The sequence below is a fragment of the Sturnira hondurensis genome, unplaced genomic scaffold, assembly GCF_014824575.4.
Source record: "Sturnira hondurensis isolate 20B ecotype Veracruz unplaced genomic scaffold, ASM1482457v3 Scaffold0014854, whole genome shotgun sequence".
In the NCBI taxonomy this organism is placed as follows: Eukaryota; Metazoa; Chordata; class Mammalia; order Chiroptera; family Phyllostomidae; genus Sturnira; species Sturnira hondurensis.
The window spans coordinates 12498247-12525108 of NW_028087485.1; the positions used below are offsets into that span (position 1 = coordinate 12498247).

Sequence of the window (26862 nt, forward strand, 5' to 3'; positions counted from 1 at the left end):
ATAGCCATTTTTAAAATTTTTTGACAGGTTCAAACCCTATGAAAATCACGTGTGGAGGGAGTGTCTTGCTCGCTAGCATAATGTTAGGTTTTAGGATAGGTTAGGCCCAACATTGTGCTGGGAACTTTCTAGCAGCTCAATCACTTCAGGTGCCCCGAGATAAAAAATCAAAATGGAATTCCTTTTTGTTATTTCTCCTTTCCCCTTAACTCCTCCTTGAGAGAAAACTGCTTGCGAGAGCCTGCAGGCCCTCGGCGCTCTCCGTAGACAAGTGAGTCTTCATTGGCCGAGGTGCGCTGACGTCATCATGGTGCTGCGGGCGCATCTTTCGTAGGAGCGCGGTGTCGGCGTCCTAGTTTTCGGAGGTGGTCGCCACCCTGTTTCGGGGACCGATGGCTGAGAAACCGCTGCGCCTGTGAGTGACTCCGAATCGGAAGCCTTTGTGTGTGCGCGGCTGCATCTACCCGTCGCGTGTTTTCTGCGGACGGGAAGGGAGGGGGGAAGGGCGGGGGTGAGAGCGCGACGGCCCCTCGAGAGCTCGGCTCACGTCTTTGCGGGTTGTGGTCTCCGATCACATACTCGCCTGGCCACGGCCTGCCTCTGTCCCCAGACGCTCCCGAGCGAGAACTCGCGGACTGACTCGCTGAGGGAAGCGGAAGTTCCCAGCGTTAGGCCTCTTCCATGTCAGGCCATGCTGCCTTCTGCCCTTCTGACGCATCATTTACCCTGCTTTTCTCCCCGCACTCCGTTTACCTAACCAGAGTTCTTGGGTGTGGGACCGACTGATAGCCCCTGGGCAGAGGGAGACGGGGTGGATGGTTAGGGCCTCTGCCCTGGCTCGCACTTGTGGAGAGAGGATGGGAGGGGAGACGCTACTATCGCGGAGAGGACTTTTTCCATTCATTCATTCTGCCTCATGAACCTTAGCTCTTGCCGCTTTCTACCTCCCTGCCTGGTAACACTTTACACTTACCTCCTATTTATAGCCCTTTTAAACAAGATGAGGTAAAAGTAGGTTTACAGTTGTGAGTTTGCAAAGCACAGAGTAATATTATTCTTGTAATATTATTTATTATTGCGTAATTTTCCATACCAACAACTCTAAACCGATTTTCCCCACCCTGTATACATTTATGACTATCAGGATATTTCCCCTTCCCTGATCGTAAACTCCGAGGCTTGAACTGTTTGCCTCCTCTTTGTATTCCTTACTTGTACTGTTCTTAGCACAGTACTTGGCTTGGTGCACTTAGCATATTGTTGGAGTTCAGGATGCGTTTATTCAGTGGATGACTGAAGCCCTGTACTAAGGTAGTGACAGTAGAAAGGAAAAGGGCAGAGGGGATGTGTACGACGTTTGGAAAAAGGGATCGATGGGACTTGGTAACTGGAGGGGAGAGTTTTGACTGTCCGTGATCGTGTTGGTGATAGACCGATCCACAAAACTTGGGAAGTGAGGGGGGGGGACGCTGGTTCAATTTTGGAGGAAATGGTAAGGTACATTTTAGATATGATGAGTTGAAGGTGTTGGTGAGACCTTTAGGTGAAGTGCCCAGTGGTCAGCAATGGTTCACACGCACCGAACCTCTCAGGTAACCTCAGAGAGACTGGATCACGTATATGCGTGACCCAGGAAGACCTGGCAGGCCCGCCCATTCNGAAGTGAGGGGGGGGGGACGCTGGTTCAATTTTGGAGGAAATGATAAGGTACATTTTAGATATGATGAGTTGAAGGTGTTGGTGAGACCTTTAGGTGAAGTGCCCAGTGGTCAGCAATGGTTCACACGCACCGAACCTCTCAGGTAACCTCAGAGAGACTGGATCACGTACGTATATGCGTGACCCAGGAAGACCTGGCAGGCCCGCCCATTCATGTTTCCTGAATTGCTTTAATGTTTATCTCTTGTTTGCAGCCTGGCTTGTGGAGATGTTGAAGGGAAGTTTGATGTTTTATTCAATAGAGTTCGAGCAATTCAGAAGAAAAGTGGAAACTTTGATGTAAGATACTTCCTTTTTCTGAATTTAATTTTACTGTCAACATACTAAAATAAAATGTGGTCTTCTTATTTCATTTCTTTATTGAACACATAACTTTTTTGTTGTTGTTAGATTGGGTACCTTTTGTGAGCATAGGAATTTAGTAGCTACAGAGTAGTGGGATGAGGGAGACTTGTTTATCTTTTGATACTTTTAAAATTTTAATCTTGTTATTTTAATACTGTACAGAAGTGTAAAAACAGACTAGCAGAACATCCCTCAGTGATTCTCACCACTGGGTTCAGGAAGCACAGATGTGTTTCATGAGTGTATGGTGTAGAGTAAGTCTGATAACATGAGCAAATGCTTCACAAACCAAAGAACCTTAAATGTTGTGTGTGGTTGCCACCTAGACTGTGAACTCCTAGAGTACAGAAGAATATTCTTCTAAGTATGGGGGTAATGTGTTCCCTGGGTTAAAGGTTGAATGCAGACAATAGGCAGGGAATGGTTTTTATGTCCTGTATTTCTCAAGGTATCTAATATTTAAAGTTTTGTATTTCACAGAGGGATTCTTCAAGGTTGATTTCTCCATCTTTCCCTGGAGCCCTTTTGTCCCCATCCCCAACTTGAATTTGACAGTCACTGAGACAAACTTTAGTAATTTCTACAATTGTTACTAAAGAACTATGCAAACTGATTAAGGAAAAAACTTGGTTTGTGATCATTACTTAGGATAATTAGCTGAATAATGTTACTATGAATTATGCACTATTCGTTATAAATGAATCTCATATATCTGTTTAAAAAACTCATTTTAGCTGCTGTTGTGTGTAGGAAATTTCTTTGGCTCCACTCCAGATGCTGAATGGGAGGAATATAAAACTGGTGTCAAAAAAGGTATAGAAATTACTTTTGTTTAACAAATGATTTCTAATAAAGTTTCAAGACTACACAGTTTTTCTGGGTTGCTTTTCACAAGTGCTAGTTATTTAACAAGTTCCCTTTGCGCTCTGCTTTGGTCTTGGAAGGATGCATGTGCATCTAAATGTTCACCTTTTGAATTTGGTTGGAATTAATTACAGAAAACTCATTATCTTCTAAGTAGGCAGGAATTGAAAAAATGAAACCGTATACGAGGTCTGTCCAGAAGAAGTCCAGCCATTGTCAATATTATGAGAGCAGTTTTGTGCAACATCGATGTTACCTGGCAGCCAAGGAGAGTGGACTTGAATGTGCATGCATGAACAATGATGACTCCACTGTACTAGTCAGTGGAGGTAGTAGACACCACTGAGTGAGCATGTGTGTGTGGCTGTCTCATTCAAAATGAGCAAGTAGAGCAACCAATCTGTATCAGAATTTGTGTTAAGCTTAAACATTCCTCTGTGGAAACTATTCAAATGATTCAGAAGGCTGCAGCAGTGGGCAACAGGTGATTGATAGCTTCATCACGACAATGCGCTCACTCATGCATCATGTCTCGTGTAGAGTTTTTTGATGCAAAACATCAAATCACCTAGGCGACTCAGCCCTTATACAGGCCAGATTTGTCACGCCGAGACTTCTGGCTTTTACAAAAAGTAAAATCGCCATTGAAAGGGAAGAGATTTCAGACCACTGAGATTCAAGAAAATACAACAGGGCAGTTGATGGTGACTGGGAGAACTGTGTGAGATCCCAGTGTCCTACTTTGAAGGGGACTGAGGTGTCATTGTCTTGTGTACATTGTTTCTTGTATCTTGTATCTTCTTCGCTAAATGTCTGTATTTTTCATATTACATGGCTGGATACCTTCTGGACAGACCTTGTGCATTTTTTCCTTTTTCCAGTATTAGTGTTTTTTTAATTAAACTTTTTGGGGTCTGTGCTTTCCTAATTATACATTGACTGTCCTTTTCAAGATGTCACTTCATCATCTTGGTTTAATAATCATCATCATCATCATTTAATAATCAGGCCACAAGGTTGGGTGTAGGATATCCTAACAGGTGACCATATTCCAAATTTTCCTGGTTATTTTTCCTATGGGGAAGCATTTCTCAAGTTCCAAAGCAAATCTGCTAACTCTGGTGTCATGTCTGCTTATCTTGTTAGCTCCTATTCAGACATATGTGCTGGGTGCCAATAATCAGGAGACAGTAAAGTATTTCCAAGATGCTGATGGGTGTGAATTAGCTGAAAACATTACTTATCTAGGTAAGTTGATATCTTTGGTGTTTTTAATTAATATAATCAAGTCTCTTAGGAGATTTGTGGCTGGATGCTTTTGCTATTACTGCCTGAGAGAATGGGGATCAGGAGAGTTCTTCCCCAAAGTCTGTGCCTGTACCCTTAAGACTACAGCATTTTTTCCCTTTGTGGTCTGGCTTTTCTCCCTCCGGTCTCCTTGGGTTCCCACAACCAGATGTGTACTCTGTCAGCCAAACGGAGGAGTAAATTGACTTGACTGCCGTGCATTTAGAGAGTATATAAGGTATAAATTTTAAAAAGAGCTGTGTCTGTGGTCTCACCGTATAACATGCAGCTTACTAGGTCCCTAGCTGGCTGTGGCTCTAGGTCTCACCGAGCTTTTGCAAACTGACGTTTTTAGTGCTGATCCTCGGGTTTTTCACTCCCTTTGTCCTTGTCCCGTTCCAGGTCTGCTCTTCTAATTCCACATTAAAGTTGTTCCCTCCCACCCGCCCTGCGTCTCTCTCAGTGGTTTTTCTCACTGTTGGGCCGTTTCGTTTTCCCTTCATCTGTTGTCAGCCTGCAGCCTCTTGGGTCACTTGGCTCACTTTTTTCCTAAAATGGCTCCACCGCTCTTCATATTTCCCCTTTTCTGGTCTCTCAGTTCTCTGGAAAGCTTCCACATTTTCTCTGTTGTAAGTGTCCTCCTCCCTCCCCACTCTAGTCTGCCTTGGCGTTTATTGGATTCTCTTCATCTGACTGTGGCCATCCTGTAAGCATTTTCATCGTATTTCAATCATCTTGAGCTCTTCTAGGCAAAAAATTGAGGGTGGATATTTATTTGTTGTTCTTAACCACAGTAGTGAGATACACGTTTGGAAATCCCTTTGCTGTAGCTTAACATGGGCCTCACTGACTACAGCTCTCGCTCTAGTTACTGGATTTGGATTAAGGCTGCTGCTGTCGATATTTGTGACAGCCGTTTCACCATGCAGATTTAGTGCCGGGAGTGGAAAGGGCGGCTGAGGTATTTGGGTTATTTCTGGGAAAGGTTTTTTAGGGATCCAGTAGGAGGAGCAAACAATCAACTTAATAGCGAACATGTAATACTGAGCTTGAAGCGCTGGCGGAACAGATAACATGTAGTGGGATGTGGTCTTTCCAGAGTATGTAGATAAGTTGGTGTCGGAGAGTAGGGATTTTTGGGAACTGGTCTCATAAAGACAAGAAATAAAGCTGAGAAGAGGATCAGGTTGTTGAGTAAGAAACATGAGAAGGGAAGCAGGCAGATGATAGTATCTTGTTGGGGGGGGCATATGTCTTTACTTAGGAGGCAGGCAGAGAGAGGTGAAAGTAATTTGACGAGTCCTGGGAGAGGTAAAGATATTACCTAGTTCATAGACTAAGTTAAGAGAGAACAATTCCCTGAGTAGAGACCACTGGTGATCAGTGGCCTTTAAGAGAATGATGGGAGAGGGAAACCACTAGATTGCAGGGGGTTAAGGAACTAATTAAGAGGTAAACACTTAGGACAGACTACTCTTTTCACAGATTTGAAATTGAAGAGGAGGAGGTTTCATTGTAGTTAATAGGTGTAGTTAATAGGTGAATAGGTTTCGTTGTAGTTAATAAAGGTGTGTTCCTTTATTAGTGTGTATGTATGTTTATTAATCAGTGTGTGTCTTTATTAGGTGTATATTAATTAGTATGTTTAATATTCTATTTCCTGAATGGAAAGTGCAACCAGGTGCAATGAAGAGACTCTGTAGATGAAATAAAGGTGAAAATTGGTGGAGCAAGGTCTTGAAGGCACAAGCCAGGAATGGATTTAGAAAAGGGTAGAGTCTCTTATTTTTTTTCTTTGAAATGTTCTCCCTTCACTTGGTAGCTGCTGCCTGCATGAAGAGCACACCTATTCTAAATTCTACCTTCCTCCGAACTGCAGTTATTAGTTTCTTTTAATTGCCTCTCCCTATATCCAGGTGTCTGGGTTTCTTTTAATCCATGTAGAATCTCCTCTAGAAGGCAGAAAGCCTTTCTCTTGATCAGTGCTTTCCAACTGTTTTCATTTAGCACCGGAGTAAATAGGCCAGCCCAGGGCTCCAGCGGTCTCCGTGCGAGGGCTGCTGGTACTGAGCAGGAATACTGTTGTGGCCTCCAACACGGGGCCCAGCAGCTGGAAGGGGGATCTGGGAGTGTTGGTGCATTCAGACATGTAGAAAGGCATGGAGGTGGGAGAGTCCTGGCCTGCAGAGACATGTTCACCACCACAATGATACTTCATTTTGCAGTTTTGACCGAAACTTACCCATTTTTCTTTGAACCCAGGTCGGAAAGGTGTCTTTACTGGAAGCTCGGGGCTGCAGATTGTGTACCTCAGTGGAACAGAGTCCTTACAGGAGCCTGTCCCGGGTCACAGTTTTAGTCCCAAGGATGTGTCATCTCTGAGGACAATGCTGTGTGCCACACCCCAGTTTAAGGGTGTTGATGTCTTGCTCACCTCCCCTTGGCCCAAGTATGTGGGGAACTTTGGGAATTCTTCTGTGAGTAGTACTTGTTCAGCTGGAATTCTACAAGCAAATTGCACTGGCTTAATTTGAGCTTTTCTGCTCTTTGTATTAAGTATTTCAGCTCTTAAGACTTTTCAGTAGAAAATTTTTTTCAAGATACTTAAAGCTATATTAACTGGTCAGAACAAAAGTTGATCTTATGAAAGCTTGATTCAGAGCTGAGATTGCTGCAATCTTACTTATAAATTAATGGTTCTTTAAATTATATTCTTTACTTCAGGTTCCTGTCAGTATGTTTTGAGGGTTCACTAATTTCCAGTGAAAAGATTTATATCATGGAGCAGCTCTGCAGTTGTATTTTCTTCCATTCCAGATTTTAACTTTTTGGTTACTGAAGTATTTTTTGTACATGGAATCATTATGGGATCAAAGAACGTGATCTAAAAAAACCTAAAGATAGGAAATGAGATGTTGAAAACTTGGTACTTCTCTAATGTGAAACTTTTAATGTTGGGACGCATTGGGGCTCACTGTAGCATTTGATCTTAATATTTTTATAAGCAGTGTAGAAGAGGGTGTACCCCAGGTTGGTGAGTAATAGCTACCATGAGTTGGGAAATACTATATTGGTGGAAATAAGCCTAAGGAAGACCTGGAACGGTTGTGTTTGAGGGCGGAAATCATCTGCTGAGCTACAGTGAAGGGACATGTAAGAACGCATTCAGAGGCAGGTACCAGTTGATAAGTGCAGAGTTCTCAGTGATGATCCGGAAAAGGGTCTTGTGGACCACTCCCTGCCGCTTCAGCACAGTGTGTCTATGACCAAACAGGCCAAGAAGAGTCCAGGCATTGTCACGGAGGATGTTGGAAGGGAAAAAGGACAGGGTTCTCTTCCCCGTTCACAAACCCAGGGTTATTCGTCACCTAGAACGCAAGGGACAATGCTGATTGCAGCACAGAGAACAGACAGCAAAGCTAGGGAAGATGCAGAGGATGACTTCGCTGATGATGGGCAGGAGAAAGACACATGTGATGCTCTGTAAGGAAGGACGAGAAGAAGGAGCCTCCTTCATTTTGGGGGTGCTAAAGAAGATTTTGTTTCAAGTTTATAAATAACCATACAAGACATTTAAAGGGAAGAGAGAACAGTATAGTTCACCACTACCTAAGATAGCACAACTAATCTCAAGGCCCATTTCCTTGCCCTTCAGAATCCTGAAGGAGGCAAGTTAAGACACAAGGGGGTTCTTGTTTTGCTTAGTAGCAAGTTAACTTTGGTAACTGATTTCCAGCTAGTACCTTCTCCAAGAATTCATAATTAACATTATGGATGAGAGATCACATAACTTGTTATTCATAGAAGCTAGAGATGTTCTGGAAACAAGCCTAACTTTTGGCAAACTTTATAACGGGCATGGTGTGCCCTTCCACTAACCTCAGCTTCTTTAACTGAAGCAGATTGCATGCTTATGTGATGAAGTCCTGGACTCTTCCATACCAAGTATTCTGTAGGTCCCAGGGGCTCTGAAAGGTAGCTTTAAGTTCTGTTTTGTGCGTTGACGATCTACATTGTCCAGACCGTGGGTGCCCAACAAAGCAAATTGTAGAACGTAGTCTCTGGGCTTCAGAAAGAGAGCTTACTTTCCCAAAAATATTTTAGTAGGTGTAATAAACCTCATTTTGGGTATTAGTATGGAGGACTTAACCTTTTAACCTCTGGCTTCTGGCAGTTGTTCTATTTCTGCGTTCACAATAGCCCAGTTTCCCCTGTGTATTTGAGACTCTCCGACTGCCACAGTGTGGAACCTGCTGTGCAAATTCTGCTCACATTTGTATCTGCATACAGGTTTCAAAGACACTTCAAAGTGTCTTTTTTGGGGGGGGCATTTCTTGGTTACTCTTAGGTCTGTTAAGGTGACTCAGTTTCTCTTTACTAGGGAGAAGTAGATACCAAAAAATGTGGCTCTGCTTTGGTCTCCAGTCTTGCCACAGGCTTGAAACCAAGATACCATTTTGCTGCTTTGGAAAAGACATATTATGAGAGGCTTCCATATCGGTGAGTAGCGCTGTGTTTTTTTGACTTTTTGAAGAATTTGCATTGAATCTTCTGTGGTAACTTCTCATGTTTATTTAGCCATATACCATCTTGGTTCCTTTTAGTTACTCAGGCACTGAAATTAGTGACTCTCGAAGCATTCAACTTCTCTGAGGTGGTTTTTCCTAATGTGAAATATAAGAGATTGCACTTTGTAGAGCCCCTTAAAAGTTTGAGGGTCTGAAGTAACAATGCTGTTCAATCATCATAGCCTGTTGTGACGCAGTAACTCCTGTTTTGCTCGGGCCAGAAAATACTCTATAGTCTTAATGTCAGTATAATCATTTTAGAAGTATTTCAACTTGAGAATTAAGAACTTGTATCAATTGATTTTTTTTAGTTTGAATTTGAAGGTGGAGTTTTTAAAGGCTGTATTGCAGAGAAAATAAAACCAGTGTCTTATAAGTGATAGAGTTAAGTTAAATAATTTATAAAAAAAATTTTGACACAGCCCTGGCTGGTATAGCTCAGAGGATTGAGCACGGGCTGTGAACTAAAAGGGACGCTAGTTCGATTCCCAGTCAGGGCACATGCCTGGGTTGCAGGCCAGGTCCCCAGTAGGGGCCATATGAGAGACAACCACACATTGATATTTCTCTTCCTCTCTTTCTCCCTCCCTTTCCCTCTCTCAAAAAATGAATAAATAAAATCTTAAAAAAATGTTTTTGACACAAAAGTAATGTATGTGTTGTTGAAAGTTCAAAATACATAGGTGAGCAAAAAGAAGAAAATAATATGCCTTTTCCCCGTAGTACCACAGTGTAAGATATAACCACAGGTAATGCAGATTTTTCTGTTATTATCTCCATATGTGTATTCCAGAAAATCTTGTCCTCTGGAAACCACGCACTAAAAACAGAGGTTATGGGAACAAACCACTAAAAACCTATTCAGCTTTTAAGGATCTGAATACACATTTCTCTGAAGGACATATACCAGTGGCCAGTGGACACATAGAAAGATGCTCATGTCATTGGCTCTTAGGGTATCCAAATCAAAACCACAAGGAGATACCACTTCACATCCACTAGGATGGCTGTAATCAAAGAGGAAAATAATAACAAGCGATGGCAAAGCAAAGTGGAGGAGTTGAACCCTCCCATTGGTGGGGATGTGAAATGGTGCAGCTGCTTTGCAGAACTGTTTGACATTTTTTTAAAAGGTTAAACAGTTACCATGTGACCCATAAATTCTACTCCTGTTCCTAGCAAAATGAAAACACAAAAGTTACACACAAATGACTATAACAGCATTACTCATAATTATTCATAGCAGCCCAAAAGTAGCAACAACCCGAATTTTCATCACCTGATGAATGGGCAAATACAGAGAGGAACTCCATACCAATGGAGAGTTGCTCAGGAAGGAGAAGGAATGGAGTATTGGTACATGCTACAGCGTGAGTGAACCTTGAAAACATTACTCTGAATGAGAGAAGCCAGACACGGAAGATCACATATGTTTCCTTTGAAATGTATTGTCCAGAATAGGCAGATCCGTAGAGAGAGTAGGTAAGTAGTCGCGAGGGGCTAGTTGGAGGGAGATGGTGAGTGACTGCTATAGGTACAGGGTTCCTTCTTCAGTACTGAAACGTCCTAAAACTAGACTGTGGTGATGTTGATAGCTTTGTGAATATGCTAAAAACTATTGAATTGCATACTTTAAATGTGTAAATTATATAGTACTTGAATTAAGTCTTAATGAAACTATTAAAAAAACCCATATAATTTTTAACCAGAGCTATACCAAAAACCCATATAGTTATAATAATAAAAATATAGTTAAATCTCCACTAACATCTGCACCTAGAATTATGTCAGTCCGTGCTTTATATTCCTATATTGTGGAGGGGGGTTGGTTTTCTTTTAAGATTTTATTTATCTTTGGAGACAGGAAGAGAGGGAAACATAGATGTGTGAGAGATACATCTATCAGTTGCCTCTCAACATGCCCTGGCCCGCAACCCAGGTCTGTACCCTGACTGGGAAATGGACTAGTGACCCTTTGGTTCGCAGGCCAGCACTCAGTCCCCTGAGCTGCGCCAGCCAGAGCTGTGTTGTGAATCTTATGCTTCTTTGAGGAACTACTTATCATGATTAAAAACATCAGAGGTAGTATTCTGCATCAACCAATTTTATTTTAAAATAATGAAAACATCTTCCCAACTTTTTTTTATCTGTACTTGCAGTTTCCCTGTGGTATTAGTTTTCTATTGCTGCTCGAACAAATTACCACAAACTTTGTAGCTTAAAACAATACAAATTCACTATCCTGCAGTTCTGTAGGTCAGAAGTTTGGCACAGAAATCATTGGCCCAGTTGTGTTTGTTTCTGGAGATCCAGGGGAGAGTCCGTTTCCTTGCCTTTTTCAGCATCTAGAAATCACCTACCTGATGCCCTTGGCTCATGGACCTCCTGCTCCATCTTAAAGCCAGCAGCTCTGGTTGAATCCTTCTTACCTTCTTCCATAGCCACTTCCCTCTGGCTGTCTTCTGCTCCCCTTTTCCACTGTTAACAACCCATGTGGTTATGCTGGGTCTACCCAGGTAATCCAAGATCATCTCCCTATGTTAAGGTCAGTTGATTAGCAAGTGACTAAATCTATCATCTTAATTTCCCTTTGCTGTATAAGATAACATTCATTCATAGGCTGTGCGGGTTAGGATGTGGACTTTTTGGTGGGCAGCGGGGGGTGTCATTACTTTGCCTGCTACCTCTGTATGTAGCTTAATAGTGGAAAGTGTTGGCAGTCCTTGAGGTCACTGCACTAGTCACTGCTTACACTAAGAAAGACACTTTGCAGGAATGTCTTTCCTTACTGTCTTTATGTACTGTTAAAGATTCCATTTCATCATGAATAAACTTGTTTGAATCATTTTGCAAGTGGGGGAAAGTTACGCATGAGACAGCATGATGCTCACGTATATTGACATTCCCATTTGCCAAATATGAATGTGCTTATTCTCTTTAAAACAAGTTGTCGCAGACAGACTGTATTTTGTTTTATTTCTTTCAACAATGTGAACATAAAACATGTATCTGTGTATTTATATAAAATGGTGTAGGAGATTTTTAAAAATAGTTATACTTTGTGATAGATTCAGAAAATGTTTACGATGTGAAGAAAGGAAAGAACTCTTAAGTTCCTAATGGAACTTAATTAGGAACTCTTAGTTAGGAACTCTTAATATAAATGCATTGGCGTTTGTATTAATGGTCACCTCACAAAAAAGAAAAATATGTATAAGGCCATAATTTTTAAAAAATTAAAAATAATAAGTTGCTTAATGTAGAATACTTATAAATGTACAAAAGCTCAAAAATATTTTGGTACACCCTGGCTGGTGTGGCTCAGTGGATTGTGTGCTGACCCGCAAACCTGGTGTCGCTGGTTTGATTCCCCTTTCTACTCACATGCCTGGGTTTCAGGCCAGGTCCCCGGTAGGGGGTGCTCAAGAGGCAACCACACATTGATATTTCTCACTGTCTCTTTCTCCCTCCCTCCCTCTCTAAAAATAAATCAATGAAATCTTTTAAAAAATATTTTGGTATATGCAGTACTGATATTTTTTCTATGAAAAATACTCATGTACTTTTATATTTTTCCTAGAAAAATGACATCCTACATGTGACTATTTAAAACGTTGTTTTAATAACTTTTTATTGCACAAAAGAAGAGAGAACAGTATAATGAACCTTCCGGTACCCATCACCTAGCCTTAGCAATTACCAACATGATGCCAATTTTACAACACTTTTAAAATCAAAAGTTCAAGTTCTCATGCTTTTCAGAGTTGTGATGTCGTTTTTCCCTAACAACAGCCCTGGGAGGTAGGGATGATTATCCTATTGGATGGACTGGTAACATCTGAGATTATGTTACTGGTGATGATGGACCCAGGACTTTCACAGCCCCGTGGAATCCACATATTTTATCTTGTAAGTCAGAAGTAAAATTTGTTGGTAACCTGTTACTTCTCAACTGTATTATAGAAACCACATCGTTCTGCAAGAAAATGCGCAGCATGCCACCAGGTTCATAGCTTTGGCAAATGTTGGAAATCCAGAAAAGAAAAAGGTAAGGATTTGAATATTTAGGGGTAGGTTGATAATTGTTGCCCACCTGGTAAAAGTTTCTCTTCCCCGGTTTAGCATTCAGATCTCTTCTCCCCAGCCGCAGTGCCCCAGCTCCTCAGCGAGTCCTCTGTAAAGTTGTAGTAAAGGGTCAGGTTTTCTTGGGTTGTTTGTAGGAGATTTTAGAGAAGTGTTCAGAAAAATAGGCCTAGTGGAACAAAGACAGAATTTCAAAGAATGATATTTTTCCCACATCCATGTGGTTGTCTCTGCAGGTACTCATGAGTTTGCCCTTAGAAAGTACTCATATATTGCTTCTTTTAGCAACTTTATTTAGCAGGATACTAAAATCCTCCCAAGGATTCACTTAAGCCCTCCTTGGCTTTGAGACATCTTAGTGATACCTGGAATCTGTCTTTGTACTGGAAAACAGTGCAGGTGAATGAAAGAGACTATTATCAGAAAAATATATTACTTTTCTTACTTCACTGAGAGCATCTCTCATTCCTGTAGGGCCCAAAGCAGGATATTGTGGATCGAGACAGCTAGGATCAGAACAGTTAGTCAAGTGGGAAAATGGATAAATAATCATTTCACTGTAACATGCCTTAAGCAATGTATGTGCAAAGACATATTTTTGTCTTTTCCATAGTATCTTAAGCTTTTAAGCCCAATGCATTCTTAGCAAGTTTAGATTTCTAATTTTTTTTATTGCCTTTTAAAGACTGAGTATCATTCATAGTGTTTTCAGTCTTGCTTTACTTTCAGAGATGTGTTGGCCTCAGCACTAAGCAGCTCATACTTTAGTCAAAGAATATGCGCATTTTAAAATACGGGAAGCATTATTAAATTCATCTCAAAATATTGTTCCAGTATATACCCCCACCAGCAGTGTATGCATGAGTTTGTTTTCTATTCACATTCTCACTGGGTAGTGTAAAATTTTTGTTAAAGTGATAGATGAAGATGGTGTATCATTCTAAATTAGTTGCATTTCTGCATTCAGTAGTGAGCTTAAGCATCTTCCCATTTTATCTGAAGTTCTCAATTACTGCATAATTAGTCTGAGATTGTAGGTATTCATATGACCACTTACTTTGCTACTGGTCCCTAAGAAAATTTATCAGCATAGACAGTAGAAATTGTCTAATGTCAGAGGGAAACACTAAGTTGTTCCATGTAGTTTTTATTAGAAAAAGGAATGGCAGTGCCGTGAATCTGTTGACGAAGTACATGGAGATACAAGACCCAGAGACAGAAGCAGTTTGTCTTCAAAGCTTATGGAGCAGTTCCTTCTGGACTTTGTAGTGATGGCTGTTTTGTGGAAGGGTGGGCACTTTGATTTGTTGCTTATTACTTGTCAGCCCTTGGTTAGCCCCTGCAGAGATCACTGAATTGGCATTTGATTTACTAGGAATTCTCTGAGCCACAGATGGCCATTTGCTGCTCTTTTAATTTCACTTAGTTTCAGAAGCTTCTGTGAAATCTTTACAATAAAATAGATCGACTACATTTAGATAAATAGTATTTCCATTAATGTTATTTCATTGTTTTTCTCCACAGTACCTTTATGCATTTAGTATTGTCCCCATGAAACTGATGGATGCAGCAGACCTGGTAAAACAGCCTCCGGATGTCACTGAAAACCCTTACAGAAAATCTGGGAAGGAAGCATCCATGGGAAAACACATTCCTGCCCCTGAGGTATGTTCTAATTGAGAGGTAGCATTTCTGGGCAGGACAGTCCCTTACACACGTTATAGTTTAATTTGTGAGACAAGTTTAATTTCTAGAATCTAAATATTTCCCCGCCTTGGGAAATCATGGTGGTGTTTAGAAAGCCTTAAATTTTAAGTAAGCTCAATATTTTGTTGTTATAGTTTTTAATTGTAGTTTGGGCTTAACAGTTCTATAGTTTGTCTTTTTTTTTTTTAAACCTAAAGTTGATTCTCTACTTCTAGCTTTTCAGTCAAGGATCCAACAACTGCTTGGTTGCAGTATAATCTGTGATTTTACAGTGAGTGCTAGTAGGTAAATAGGATTCACTCTGAGGAAATTTCGGAATAGCAAACTTTCCTGAAATTAATTTTTCCCTCACTACAACAAGGAATGTCAAATGAGGAGGACATTAGTATGGTTTCTGAGACTTTGTTCTTTATGGACAATCTTCTTATCTTTAAATCTCAATTAGAGAGAGTTCTTTAAGCTGTGAAGCATAGGACTGCATTGAGAGAGAAAGGGAAAGGAATTTGGATGAGTCGGTATTGTTGTTTTAGGCAAAAATTGCTCTATAGACTTCCAGCCAAGATGGAGGCATAGGTAGACATCCTATGTCTCCTCGCGCACAACCATTATGGACAACAACAATTTAGAAACAAAATAACAACTAGTACTGACAGAAAATTGAACTGTATGGAAGTCTGACAACCAAGGAGTTAAAGTAGCCACATTCATCCAGAACGCTAGGAGGGGTGGACTTGGGCTGCCTGGCCAAGAGGGGCCATGGCAAAAAAAAAGAAAAAGTGGAGCCTGGCAGACCCCAGGCATGCAAAGCAGCAGCGGGAGGACCCAGCAAGGACACAGATTGTGGAGGGGCGCTGCGTACAGGGTAGTTTGCAGAACCAGGCGGTCCCACTTTTGCGTGCAGATAAACTAGGCAAAACTGGGGAGCGAGACAGACCAAGCAACCCAGGGATCCAGCTCAGGGAAATAAAGCCTCAAAACACCAATTGAAAACACCTGTGAGGGTTGAGGTGCTGGGAGAAACTCCCGGTCTCACAGAAGAGTTTGTTGAAAAGACCCACAGAGTCCTAGAATGCACACAAGCCCACCCACCTGGGAATTAGCACCAGAAGGGCCCAGTTTGCTTGGGGGAAGCTGCGGAAGTGACTGAAATCCGGCAGCCATTGTTCCCTCTTGGATCCCTCCTCTACATACAGCATCACAATACAGCAACTGGGTTGCCCTGCCCTTGTGAGCACCCAAGGGTCCACCCCTCACTACCTAACAGGCACATCAAGACAAAAAAAAATGGCCCAAGTGAAAGAATAGATCAAAGCCCCGGAACAAATACAACTAAGCAATGAAGAGATAGCCAACCCATCAGATGCACAGTTCAGAGCACTAGTGATCAGGATGTTCACAGAATTGGTTGAATTTGTTTGCAAATTTTATTTTAGATGAAAAAATGAAGGCTACACTAAGTGAAATAAGGGGAAAAATACACAGGGAACCAATAGTGATGGAAAGGAAACTGGGACTCAAATCAATGGAGTGGACCAGAAGGAAGAAAGAAACAATCAACCAGAAAAGAATGAAGAAACAAGAATTCAAAAAAATGAGGAGAGGCTTAGGAACCTCCAGGACATCTTTAAACATTCCAACATCTGAATTATAGGGGTACCAGAAGGGGAAGAGGAACAGCAACAAGTGGAAAACTTACCTGAACAAATAATAAAGGAGAACTTCCCCAATCTGGCAAAGGAAATAGACTTCCAGGAAGTTCAGGAAGCTCAGAGAGTCCCAAAGCGGGTGGACCCAAGGAGGAACATACCAAGGCACATCATAATTACCTTAGCCAAGATTAAAATGAAGGAGAGAATTCTAGAAGCAGCAAGAGATAAGGAGACAGTCACCTACAAAGGAGTACCCATCAGACTGTAAGCGGATTTCTCAAAAGAGACCTTACAGGCAAGAAGGAGCTGGAAAGAAGTATTCAGAGTCATGAAAGGCAAGGACCTACATCCAAGATTGCTCTATCCAGCAAAGCTTTCATTCAGAATGGAAGGACAGATAAAGTGCTTCTCAGATAAGGTCAAGTTCAAGGAGTTCATCATCACCTTATTATATGAAATGTAAAGGGACTTATTTAAGAAAAAGAAGATTAAAAACACAGCAAACTCACAGTTATTAACCACACCTAAAACAAAAACGAAATGAGCAAACAACTAGAACAGGAAGAGAACCACAGAAATGGAGATCACATGGAGGGGTTAGCAACGGGAGTGGGAGGAAGAGAGGGGGGAAAAGGTACAGAGAATAAGTAGCATAGATGGTAGGTAGAAAATAGACGGGGAGGGCAAGAATCGTGTGGGAAATGTAGAAGCTAAAGAACTTATGATACATGGACATGAACTAAAGGGAGGAATGTGGGTGGGAGAGGGTGTACAGGTTGGAGGGGAATGAAGGGGGAAAATGGGACAACTAATAGCCAATAAAATATAACCAATAAAATATATTAAAAAAAAGAATTCCTCTATAATTTGGACTTTAACTTGCTTTTCCAAAGAGATGAATTTGGTGGCTGTTTGCATAAGTATTGAGAAATATGACTGAGAATCCAGACATCTTTGCCAAAGTAGGCAGAAAGGGCTGAGAGAAAAGATAGACATTACATTGGCAGGAATGTTCCTTTGTATGTGAACAAATGAGCACTTGTTTTGTAGTTGTCTAGAGGCTAGTTTAGTAACATCTACCCTTCTACCTTTGGCCTTTCCAGGAAGAGTCAGCCTGTCAATTTTTCTTTGATTTAAATGAAAGGCAGGGGAGGAAACGTTCGTCCACGGGCAGAGATGGCAAGTCTTCCCCTCACCCAAAGCAGCCTCGCAAACCTCGTAAGTACCCCAGTTCCAGGGGTCTTCCATGTGAGCAACCACTCTTATTTCGGGTCTTGTTTGGGAATCAGCATCACTAAGAGCCTCTTCTGGCGGTGGGAATTGTGCAGCGAGTCATTAGGACCAGGAATAAAAATGAAATAATGCAAAGACAGCCTGATTTTGAGGCTGTCTGAGACTGTTCTATGAGAATTTATGGGCACAGTTCCTTTCTTGTCTGTAAAACGTGAGCTAAAGAGCCTACAAAAACTAATGTAGGTTCATAAAATAGTAGGATAATCAAAAATGATGGAAAAGACTTTAAGACTATTTCGTTATCTACCCCCTCATTTCAAAGATGAAGGACCTGACCTTGGGAAAACTTACTACCCAGTCTCGTGGCTAGCTAGTGGCAAAGCTGGGACTAAGATTGGGGTTCCTGACACCCAGTTCAGTGTCTTTCATTGCAGCCTGTTGGCAGTTACATGGTACTTCAGTTGATGTGTGATTGTCACTTTTGGAACCACCTATGTGTGGAATGGTTGCAAATTCAGGATTTTTCTAATGAAGGTTTAGTTCCATCGATAGGGGTGATGGGGTCAGAGGCGTAGTGGGAGCACAGCAGGCCCACCCTACTGCGGCAGTGCTGTATTGGTATGCAGTCTTTGCAGGGCATGAAGATCAGACGAGGGTGGTTATATGCTGGGGTGTTTGGGCCGTAATAACATCTGGCTTTCTTCCATCTGAAGCTCAGCCTCCAGGACCCTGCTGGTTTTGCCTTGCTAGCCCTGAAGTGGAAAAGCATTTGGTGGTCAACATTGGCACACACGTAAGTTATTTCCATGGATCTTCTATGGAGGAAGAGACACCCGTTTGTTTTGTGACTTTATCGAGTCAGTGTACATATTGTCAAATTCTCCCACTGTAAGTGTACAGTTCCGCGGTTCTCAGGGAGCTCACCGAGTTGTGCACCCATCAGTTGCAGAACAGGCCTCTCGTGCCCTTAAGTTCCCACGTGCCCTTTTACAGTGACTCCCCATTTCAGCCCCAGGCGACCACTAGTCTCTCCGTTTCCATAGGTGTACCTTGTCTGGACAGTTCATACGCGTGGAATCGTAGAATAAGTGATCTTCGTGTCTGGCTTCTTTACGTGATATTCTTGAGGCTCATCCATGTAGCATCTATCAGTTCCATTCCTTTTTACTATTAAATGATACTCCATTATGTAGACTTTACTACTTTTTGTCTGTATATTTCTCAGTAAATGGACATTTAGCTAGTTTCCACCTTATGGCCATCACGGATAAAGTGGCTGTGAACATTTGCGTGCATGTCTTTGTGTGGACGTTTGTATTAATTTCTTTTGAAGAGAAACCTAGGAATGGAATTAAGTTTTAATCTTTTAAGAAACTGCCATGCTATTTTCCAAAGCGACTGTACCACCTTATATTCACACCAGCAGTGTATAAGGGTTCCTGTTTTTATGCATTCTCACCATTTGTCATTGTCTTTTTTATTATGGCAATTTTGTGGTTTTGTAGTGCCAGTTTCACCAGGTTGCTCCCCGTCTTCCTCCGTGCCTGATAAATAGCTGTGGATCTCTGACAGTGATGCTTTTAGATACTTTTTGAACTCTGTGTTTTTATTCCATACTACTAAAAAGCCAGAAATTCTTACTGTTGCCTACTAGTAGAGGATACAGATTCTTAGTGACAGGAATCCCCATATCCATGTTCTGGTGTGAGTGTCTGGGAACCAAGTAATAATTACAAGGTTGCTTGGTAAGCACTGAATCAGACTGTGAGAACTGGGTGATCTTGAGGATAATCTTCCTTAGGCTGTGGCCTCCGATGAAGTGTGTGTGTGTCTCACAGTAAAGTCGTTCTAGTCCAGATTTCCCCAGGTGCTCTTCCTTGAGCAGCTTCAGTTTGGTATAGAATAATGCAAGTCTGTGACCTGCATTCCACTGGGATCCATAAAGTCTTAGATCCCTTTTCATTCGCTTACAATGAAAAAAGTTTGGTTTTCAGGGTTACAGTTACACCCCTGTCACTCATGGCTAGAATTAGTTGTTTGCTGAGGCAGGCTCCCGAGGCGCATATTTACAACCATTTCTCAGTGTGTGGTGCTTCAGCAGACAGATACATTAATCTATTTTTTGTTGATTTATTTTAATTTTGGTTTCTGAGTGTGACCTTTTCCTCAACTTACCCTGACAATCTGAGGGTCCTTTATTGTGTGTGGCCTTCTATATATACTGACTAACTAGAATCTCAGTTTCATCTTACACTTTAGGTCACATCCCTTTCCTGCCTTTGTCGTTTGAGATTGAATAGCCCCAGTCTTTTACACTTGATTTTTATGTTGTTATTGGCACACTTCTATCTCTTGGGGGAGCACTGATGGGCCGACACAGTTGGACCACAGAGCCCGTGGATGAACTCCTCAGTGAGAAGAGCAAACCTGAAAAGCTCTTGTTTTACAGGGATGCCCTTTGTGGATTATCTCTTTTGGTCCTTGTTTTCCTCTTTGGACTAGTTTATGCCATTCTTCCCTTCCTCACACATGGAATGGTAAGGCAGGCTTGAGACTGCCTTCTCTTTTGGAAGCTTCAGTAGGTTCAAAATTCCACTCAGGGTAAAAGAGGTGCTGCTTTAGGCCTCAGGGAGAAAGGACCTTTCTCTTCCAGTCACCTTTCTGTCTCCCAGGGCGTGAGCCTAGGGGATAATGGAGGAAACCTGTTTGTTTCTCATCTAGCCCTGAAGCTAGAGGGGCAGAAAGCATCCCAGATCTTGACTGTGGCCCAGCCCAGCACCCCAAGTAGGAGGCCACATGAGGATTTTAGCACCTGCCCAGTAATCGGGTCTGCACTTGCCTACACTGTCCTTTGTCTGGGGAAAACCTGTTGGGAACCTCTGTGTGATCTTTGGTGTCTGGCAGAGGACTTGGAGTCCCCTCTACGTCCATTCCTCTTCATCTCCTTTCGTTACTTTCCCCCTCCGGCTTTCCTCAAGGGACACACATAGAACTATGCCAATGGCCTGTGGTCACAAATGGGTAAAAGGAGAGGAAGGCTGCTAAGAGTCCTAAGTAACTTCTTCAGAGTCCATACATTTTACTATGGTGGAAGCATTCATTCAGGGCCTATTCATACATTTGAGATACAATTAGAGATCATTTAAGTACAGAACAGATTAGGTGAGAGTTTGCAAGGGGAGAAGGAGATTGCTAGTTAGTCTAGACCAGAAAGCTTCAGTTACCTCAATGCACATCATAAAAACTGCTGTTGATGGCTGCGACCCTCTGACATAAAGAAAAGTCTAGAAGACTTTTAAAGGCTTCTAGAGGAAGCTTTTAAAAGAAACAATCAAAGATGGTTATTGTAAGAATTAAGAGAATACTGTAGTGCTTAAGAAGTTTAGATGAACTTTAGTCATCTGGAAAATGAACTTCGCAGATCTGCTCAGTCCATTCTGCCAGGCAGGGCAAGGGCAGCCTTGCGCTCCTTCGTCCCCCTCCCCGTGCTGTCATTCTGTTGGGCTTTCTCAGTGTAAATAAAAAACCAGTGACTCTCTCCTTCGGCCTCAACCTGGAGCCCACCGCACTAATAGTATACTTTGAATTGTTCTTTCTGGAGCTCTGGTACCTTCATTGGCCCGCACTGGTCTACCTCTGCTTTTCTCTGCTCACCGTGTTTTTTCCTTCACAGAGTGTCTGAGGGTAGAGCAGTCTTACGTGTTTGGGTTTTGACAGAAATGTTTTTAGTTGCTATTTAGCTGCCACCATCCACTGTTGGAACCATAATTTTCTACTTTGTTGGATGTACTTGAGTTTGAGGTTTCTCTTTCTTCTATCCACCCCATTCGGTGGTGTGTTTGCTTTCACTGTGTAGAGGTTAGTCAGCAAGTTAAGGTGTAGGGACGTTGTGTGCCAACCATGCCACCTTAGTCTTTCTTGTGAGTTGGGGGTGTATTTGGGGGTAGATTAGATGTTACTGTGGGGAGAGCGGTCATTTTGAAATCATAAGTGGTGTCTTTCTCTGGCTGACGTGATAGTAACTGAAGATTGTTTTCAAGTTCAGAGCCTGTTTGTTGTCCTGGTCCCTTTTGGCTCTGGCGTTTGAAGCCAAAAGGCTATTTTTGTGGTGCTCATTTGTTCCCAAATCATCTGATGCTCACAAAGAGATTTGTTGCATCTAATCTCATTCTTCAGCAAGTACTTGAGAACATTGTTGTGGTAATCTTTAAGTCAGATTTTTAAAAGTTTGAGAATTCTATCAATCGCCTCTTGAGCTCTTTTCTACTCCCCCTCCCCCTGGCCTGTTGTTGGTATAAGCCTCTCTCCTTGGAGGATCGTATGTGCAGTATTGATGTTTCGCTGCTGTGTGCTCCATCTTCAGTGCTACCTTGCCCTGGCCAAAGGAGGCCTGTCTGACGACCATGTCCTCATCCTGCCCATTGGACACTACCAGTCAGTGGTGGACCTTTCAGCAGAGGTGGTGGAAGAGGTGGAGAAATACAAAGCTGCACTGAGGAGGTTCTTTAAGAGCCGAGGGAAACGATGTATTCTATTTGAGAGAAATTATAAGAGCCATCACCTCCAGCTCCAGGTAGGTGGTCTCTGCCCAAGAACTTGGAAAGGGCCCTAGGGGGGCCTAGATATTGATAAGTATTTAAATAATGTTAATTTTAGTAGTTAATTTGATTAATATTTAAGTGATTCAATAAAAAACTAAATATTTCATTTAAAAATTATTTTATTGTTCAATTATAGTTGTCTGCATTTACCTCCCACCACTCTCCAAAAAACTAAATATTTTATATTTTAACATGAATTTCCACATTAATATTTAAATAATGTTCATTTAAAAGCTTAGAGTCTAGTGGTAACTCCAGAGATTTCACAGGACTGTGCATTGTGAGTATAAGTGAACTGCGCATACAGTAAGTGTTTTGTTTTAGAAAAGAAATTGGTAGTTGAGAGGGTTCCAAGAGAGATTGAGGCCTTGATAGGTAGAGTTTGGAAGAGATTGGTTATTCTGTGCGAAGCCCAGCATCAGTGAATGGGGCTAGCAGTTCAGCCATTTGGAGATTGTTATGGTTGATTTGTTGTAATTGTGGTGGTTTTCTTTTGGCACATTTGCTAAGTTTTCAAATGGGCCTGACTCTGCCACAGATATTATACAGGAGCCAGCAAAGGCTTGATGACGAAGAGACCGCTCTCTGGCCTCTCTGGGGTGTGGAGGTTGGCTCCCACACGTGGCAGGCTGTCTCATAAGTTTAAGTCCTTACAGACAGGCTGACGGGGCCTGTCTGGCCTGAGGAGAGTCTCTGCTGAGGGGTGTTTCTCCACCCCTGTGATGGATTTGCTCCTTCTCAGGAACTATGGGAGGCATGGCCTCTCTGGGAGCTGCATGAGGAATTTCTCTCATCTCCCCCACCTCCATCCACCCCAGGTCATTCCCGTGCCACTCAGCCGCTGTGCCACTGATGACATTAAAGACGCCTTCATTACCCAGGCACAGGAGCAACAGATAGAACTTCTGGAAATCCCAGAGCACTCTGATATCAAGCAGGTAAAACAGGAGGGCAAGGGGATGTTCAGGGAGAAGTAAAAACCTGGTTTCTGACCCGTGCGCCTGAGGTGCTGTGAAGGCATTCCAGAACTGTTGAATAGACAGGTAACAGTTCGGAACAAGAGCCTGGAGTATTGATTAGACTGGAGACAAAGATGGCGTTGCAGCAATGCCTCAGTGCTCTCCGGGGAAGAGCAAGAAATTAGACACTTCCTAAGGCAGGAACTTAGAAGAACGGGTGCCGCTGGGAGGACCTTTGTAGCACCTGCCAGTTTGGCTCCTTAAACTCTAGTTCCCTAGTGGCTTGGGGCCTGTAGCTGCTTATGTTCTCTGTGCTTCTAGACTGAATTCTTTGCCAAATTGAAGCTTTTAAGAGATGAGCTAGGATTTTAGGTTTTTAAAGCACTATTGTGTGTCCTCATGCAGTTGTGTTTACTTTAGATCGCACAGCCAGGAGCAGCATATTTTTATGTTGAACTTGACACAGGAGAGAAGCTTTTCCACAGAATTAAAAAGAATTTTCCTTTGCAGTTTGGAAGGTTTGTATAGTTTTCTTATTTTGTTTTTATTTATTATTATTACTTATCCTCACCCAAGGACATGATTATTGATTTTAGAGAGGAGGGAAGGGAGGGAGAGAGGGAAAGAAACGTATTTGTAGGAAAGAAACATTGATCGGTTGCCTCTCGTACATACCCTGATGGGGGACCAAACCCATGTCCTAGGCATGTGCCCTGACCTGGAATTGAGCCTGCGACCTTTCAGTTTACAGGATGATGCTCCAGCCAACTGAGTCACACTGGCCAGGGTATAGTTTTCTTAATTTAAATATATTTTTACTAGACCATCTCTGGACAAAATAGTGGGCTGAATGGACAATTAAATAAAAAGCCAAATAAACAGTTTTTGCCCCAAAGAAGCAATAGTCTTAGGGCAAGTCAGATATTTACATATATGACTGTAATGTGAAAAGTACCTTAATAGAGTTTTGAGGAACAGTGTATTTTGGAAATGCAGAGAAGGAAGAGCTCATATCGGATACGTGAAAGGCTTTGGGTTGAGCCCGAGAGAGTCAGAGGACAAACATTGGACTGTCAGAGTTGTAGCCTTGAGAATGGAGAGCTGCCCTTAAATACACTTATGTTCTATGTCTGGCACTGTGCCAAGAACTTGATGTTCATTGCCTCATTCAATCCTTCAGTTCTGTAAGGTAGGTACCGTCATCTCAATTTACCAGTGTGGAAAATGAGGCTTTAGAACAGCACCAAACAGAGTTTTTCCCAGTGATGGAAATGCTCTGTAAATCTGCACTGTCCTATGCAGTAATCACTAGCCACAAGTGGCCACTAAGTGCTTGAAATGTGGCTAATGTGAGTGAGGAACTGAATTTTTAATTTAAATTAATTTGGGTTAAAATGTAAACGTCTGTATATGAGTACTGGCTCCTAGAGCGTGGCTTGAGAGTGGTTAGGTAGTTTGTCCATGGTCACACAGCGGTAGGTTCAAATCCAGGACCGTCTGTACTGTCCTAAAGTTTTGGATGAATATTCATTTCTTCTCCTATCAGGCAGAACATAACAGCAGCACCATACAGGGAGTGGTGTGAACTAGGCAAGGACTGAAGACAGGAATTGGCTGACCAGAAGAGATTGAGTATTGAGGGGAATCAGAAATCTGGAGAAAGAGTATCTGATGCCGGTGTCTGTGATTTGCAGCTCTTTTTTCATCCAAGTTAGAACTGAGCTTTGAGTCAACCTTGAGTCTAATTTGGAAAGCCTCCAAGAGATTGCCACCATTGGACAAGTCCAGTAGTTGTAGTTGTCTACGTTTTCAGAAAGATAATGACACATGAACAACTGTATTGAAAGCTTCAAACATTTGACGTTATCTTTGCTGTTGCCTCAGCAACAGATGCACCTTTGGACACTGATGATAGGCACATGGTGACAGATACACAGAGCACCTAAGCCTGCAGAAGAGATTCTCTGATACTGTGCCCATGATGGCTGAGTGTTGTTTTAAATGTGCTAACTTACAGTTGTAGAGCATTTTGTAGTTAACGAAATACACGAAAAGACTTTCCCCCCTGCTGTACAAGAAAGGTAGTTCTGTCTTCATTTTACAGGGAAAGAAGTAGGTTCAAGCCTTGCCCAGGCAGCTAGAAATTACACTCAGGTCCTATGACTTTAGAAAACTCATGTGATTTGTTTTCAACTCTTCTATTCATTGTAGCTTTAAAGTGGGAAATGATCCATATAGGTGCGCAAACAGTTATATCTAATATAGCAAAATAAGTGAAAATTAATATAAGATAGTAGCAATTAAAAGCTAGCTGGTATATGTATCAGTATGTAGCTTTTTGCTTTTGTTTCTCTTTTTATTTTTTGATACTGAGCCTGTGCTGTTGTGCCCAGGTGGCCCTGAATTCCCTAAAAGTTGAGGCAGAAAGTCAGAGTGGATTGTGGTACTGGACGCCTGATTCTGCACAATGCCCTTAGCCGACTCATGGTCTAATTGGGATGACAGAACTAGAGTTAAGGCCGGATGTCATCACAGCTAGTTGGTGCTTTGTGTTATATGCATATCCCACAAAACTGTTCTTTTATATTTCATAAGCAAGACTCAGATGTAATCACCTGTTCAAGTCATAGACAGCAAGTAGCAGAGGTAGGAATGGAATCATCTCTGATTTTTCTGGCCCAGGGGCCTGTCCTCATTCTCCTGTGTCATGTTGCTTCTCTAAGTACTAGTAAACGTAGTTTCAGGTTGTTCAGAGAAGTAAATGGGACGTAGGTGGTTAAGAAGAGGTAGGCCCTGACTGTCAGGTGTGGCTCAATGGGTTGGGTGTCACCCCACAAACCAAAAGGGTTTGTAGGCTATGTCCCTGATTGGGGGCATGAAGCAGCAACCATTTGATGTTTTTCTCACATGTTGATGTTTCTCTTTCTCCTTCCCTTCCCCTCTCTCTAAAAATAAATAAATAAAATCTTTAAAAAAAAAGAAACAGAGGAAGGATCTGAGCTGGTCACTTAAAATGGGTATGATCTTGACAGAATGGCAGAGACGGTACTCAGGGAAGAGAAGATGGTATGAGTAGAGTCGGAGGAAGTTGCATGCCTGCTTCGGGTGGTGTTGAGAGCCCTCCGCCTGGGGAGGACGGGTGAGAGGGTGGTTTCAGACTTCTGAAACGTTGTTGACTTCTTTGTGTTTTCCCCACAGGGAGGTCCTGGCGAGTGAAGCCATCCTCAATATTCCTGACAAGTCTGACTGGAGGCAGTGCCAGACCAGTAAGGAAGAGGAGGAGACCCTGGCTCGCCGCTTCCGGAAAGACTTTGAGCCCTTTGACTTCACTGTGGATGAGTGAAGTTTTTTGAAGAAATTACAGTCTCCTGTGGGGACTGTTTCCCTGCCTCTTTTTGGTACATTCCCATGGAACCTGCCTGCACCAAGAGGCCTAAAATTGAGCATTTTTCAAGAAAAGTCACATTTGAGGATGAAAATCCTCTGTTAAAAGCATGTTTGTTACCCAGCTCAAAGTATCACTTTTGTTTATCAACATTTTCGAAAATGTTTAAATTATCAAATAAAATCTACATGCTTTCCCATGGTTGGGAGGTGCCTTATCTTTATGTTTCCTATAACCATCGAAATGGAGCAGAGTAGAGAGAGAGAGACAGAGAGAGAGAGTGTGTGTGTGGGGGTGGTAGGAGGGACCAGGGCTTTAGGCCCAGCTGTTACCCAAGCATCTCACAGGTGCCCTCCCCCAAGCAACCTAGGATGGAGAAGAGACCCAGGACCTTTGCCATTTTTATAGCATTCAACTTACTGATACGAAAAAGCTCAGTCAGTCTTTCAGCAAATATTTAAC

General features: G+C 42.2%; 1 protein-coding gene and 1 non-coding gene across 4 annotated transcripts; both read left to right on the plus strand.

Moving 5' to 3' along the window:
- Positions 1-301: 301 nt before the first annotated feature.
- Positions 302-26601, plus strand: CWF19L1 (CWF19 like cell cycle control factor 1). Of its 3 annotated transcripts, XM_037064170.1 has the most exons (14): positions 302-415; positions 1914-1998; positions 2799-2877; positions 4075-4176; positions 6478-6692; positions 8597-8715; positions 12747-12831; positions 14391-14531; positions 17326-17440; positions 18169-18248; positions 21819-22028; positions 22875-22994; positions 23436-23533; positions 26214-26601. In XM_037064170.1, exons 1-14 carry the CDS (start codon positions 393-395, stop codon positions 26356-26358), a joined length of 1617 nt encoding a protein of 538 aa, XP_036920065.1. In that variant the 5' UTR covers positions 302-392; the 3' UTR covers positions 26359-26601. The 3 variants fall into 3 exon arrangements, with proteins under 3 accessions (XP_036920065.1, XP_036920066.1, XP_036920067.1); XM_037064171.1 differs by lacking the exons at positions 302-415; positions 1914-1998; positions 2799-2877; positions 4075-4176 and adding an exon at positions 5897-5987; XM_037064172.1 differs by lacking the exons at positions 302-415; positions 1914-1998; positions 2799-2877; positions 4075-4176 and having other exon boundaries at positions 6513-6664.
- Positions 22532-22679, plus strand: LOC118999560 (small nucleolar RNA SNORA12). The gene has a single exon (XR_005069138.1). It is a non-coding gene; the product is annotated as a small nucleolar RNA SNORA12 (small nucleolar RNA).
- Positions 26602-26862: the final 261 nt, after the last annotated feature.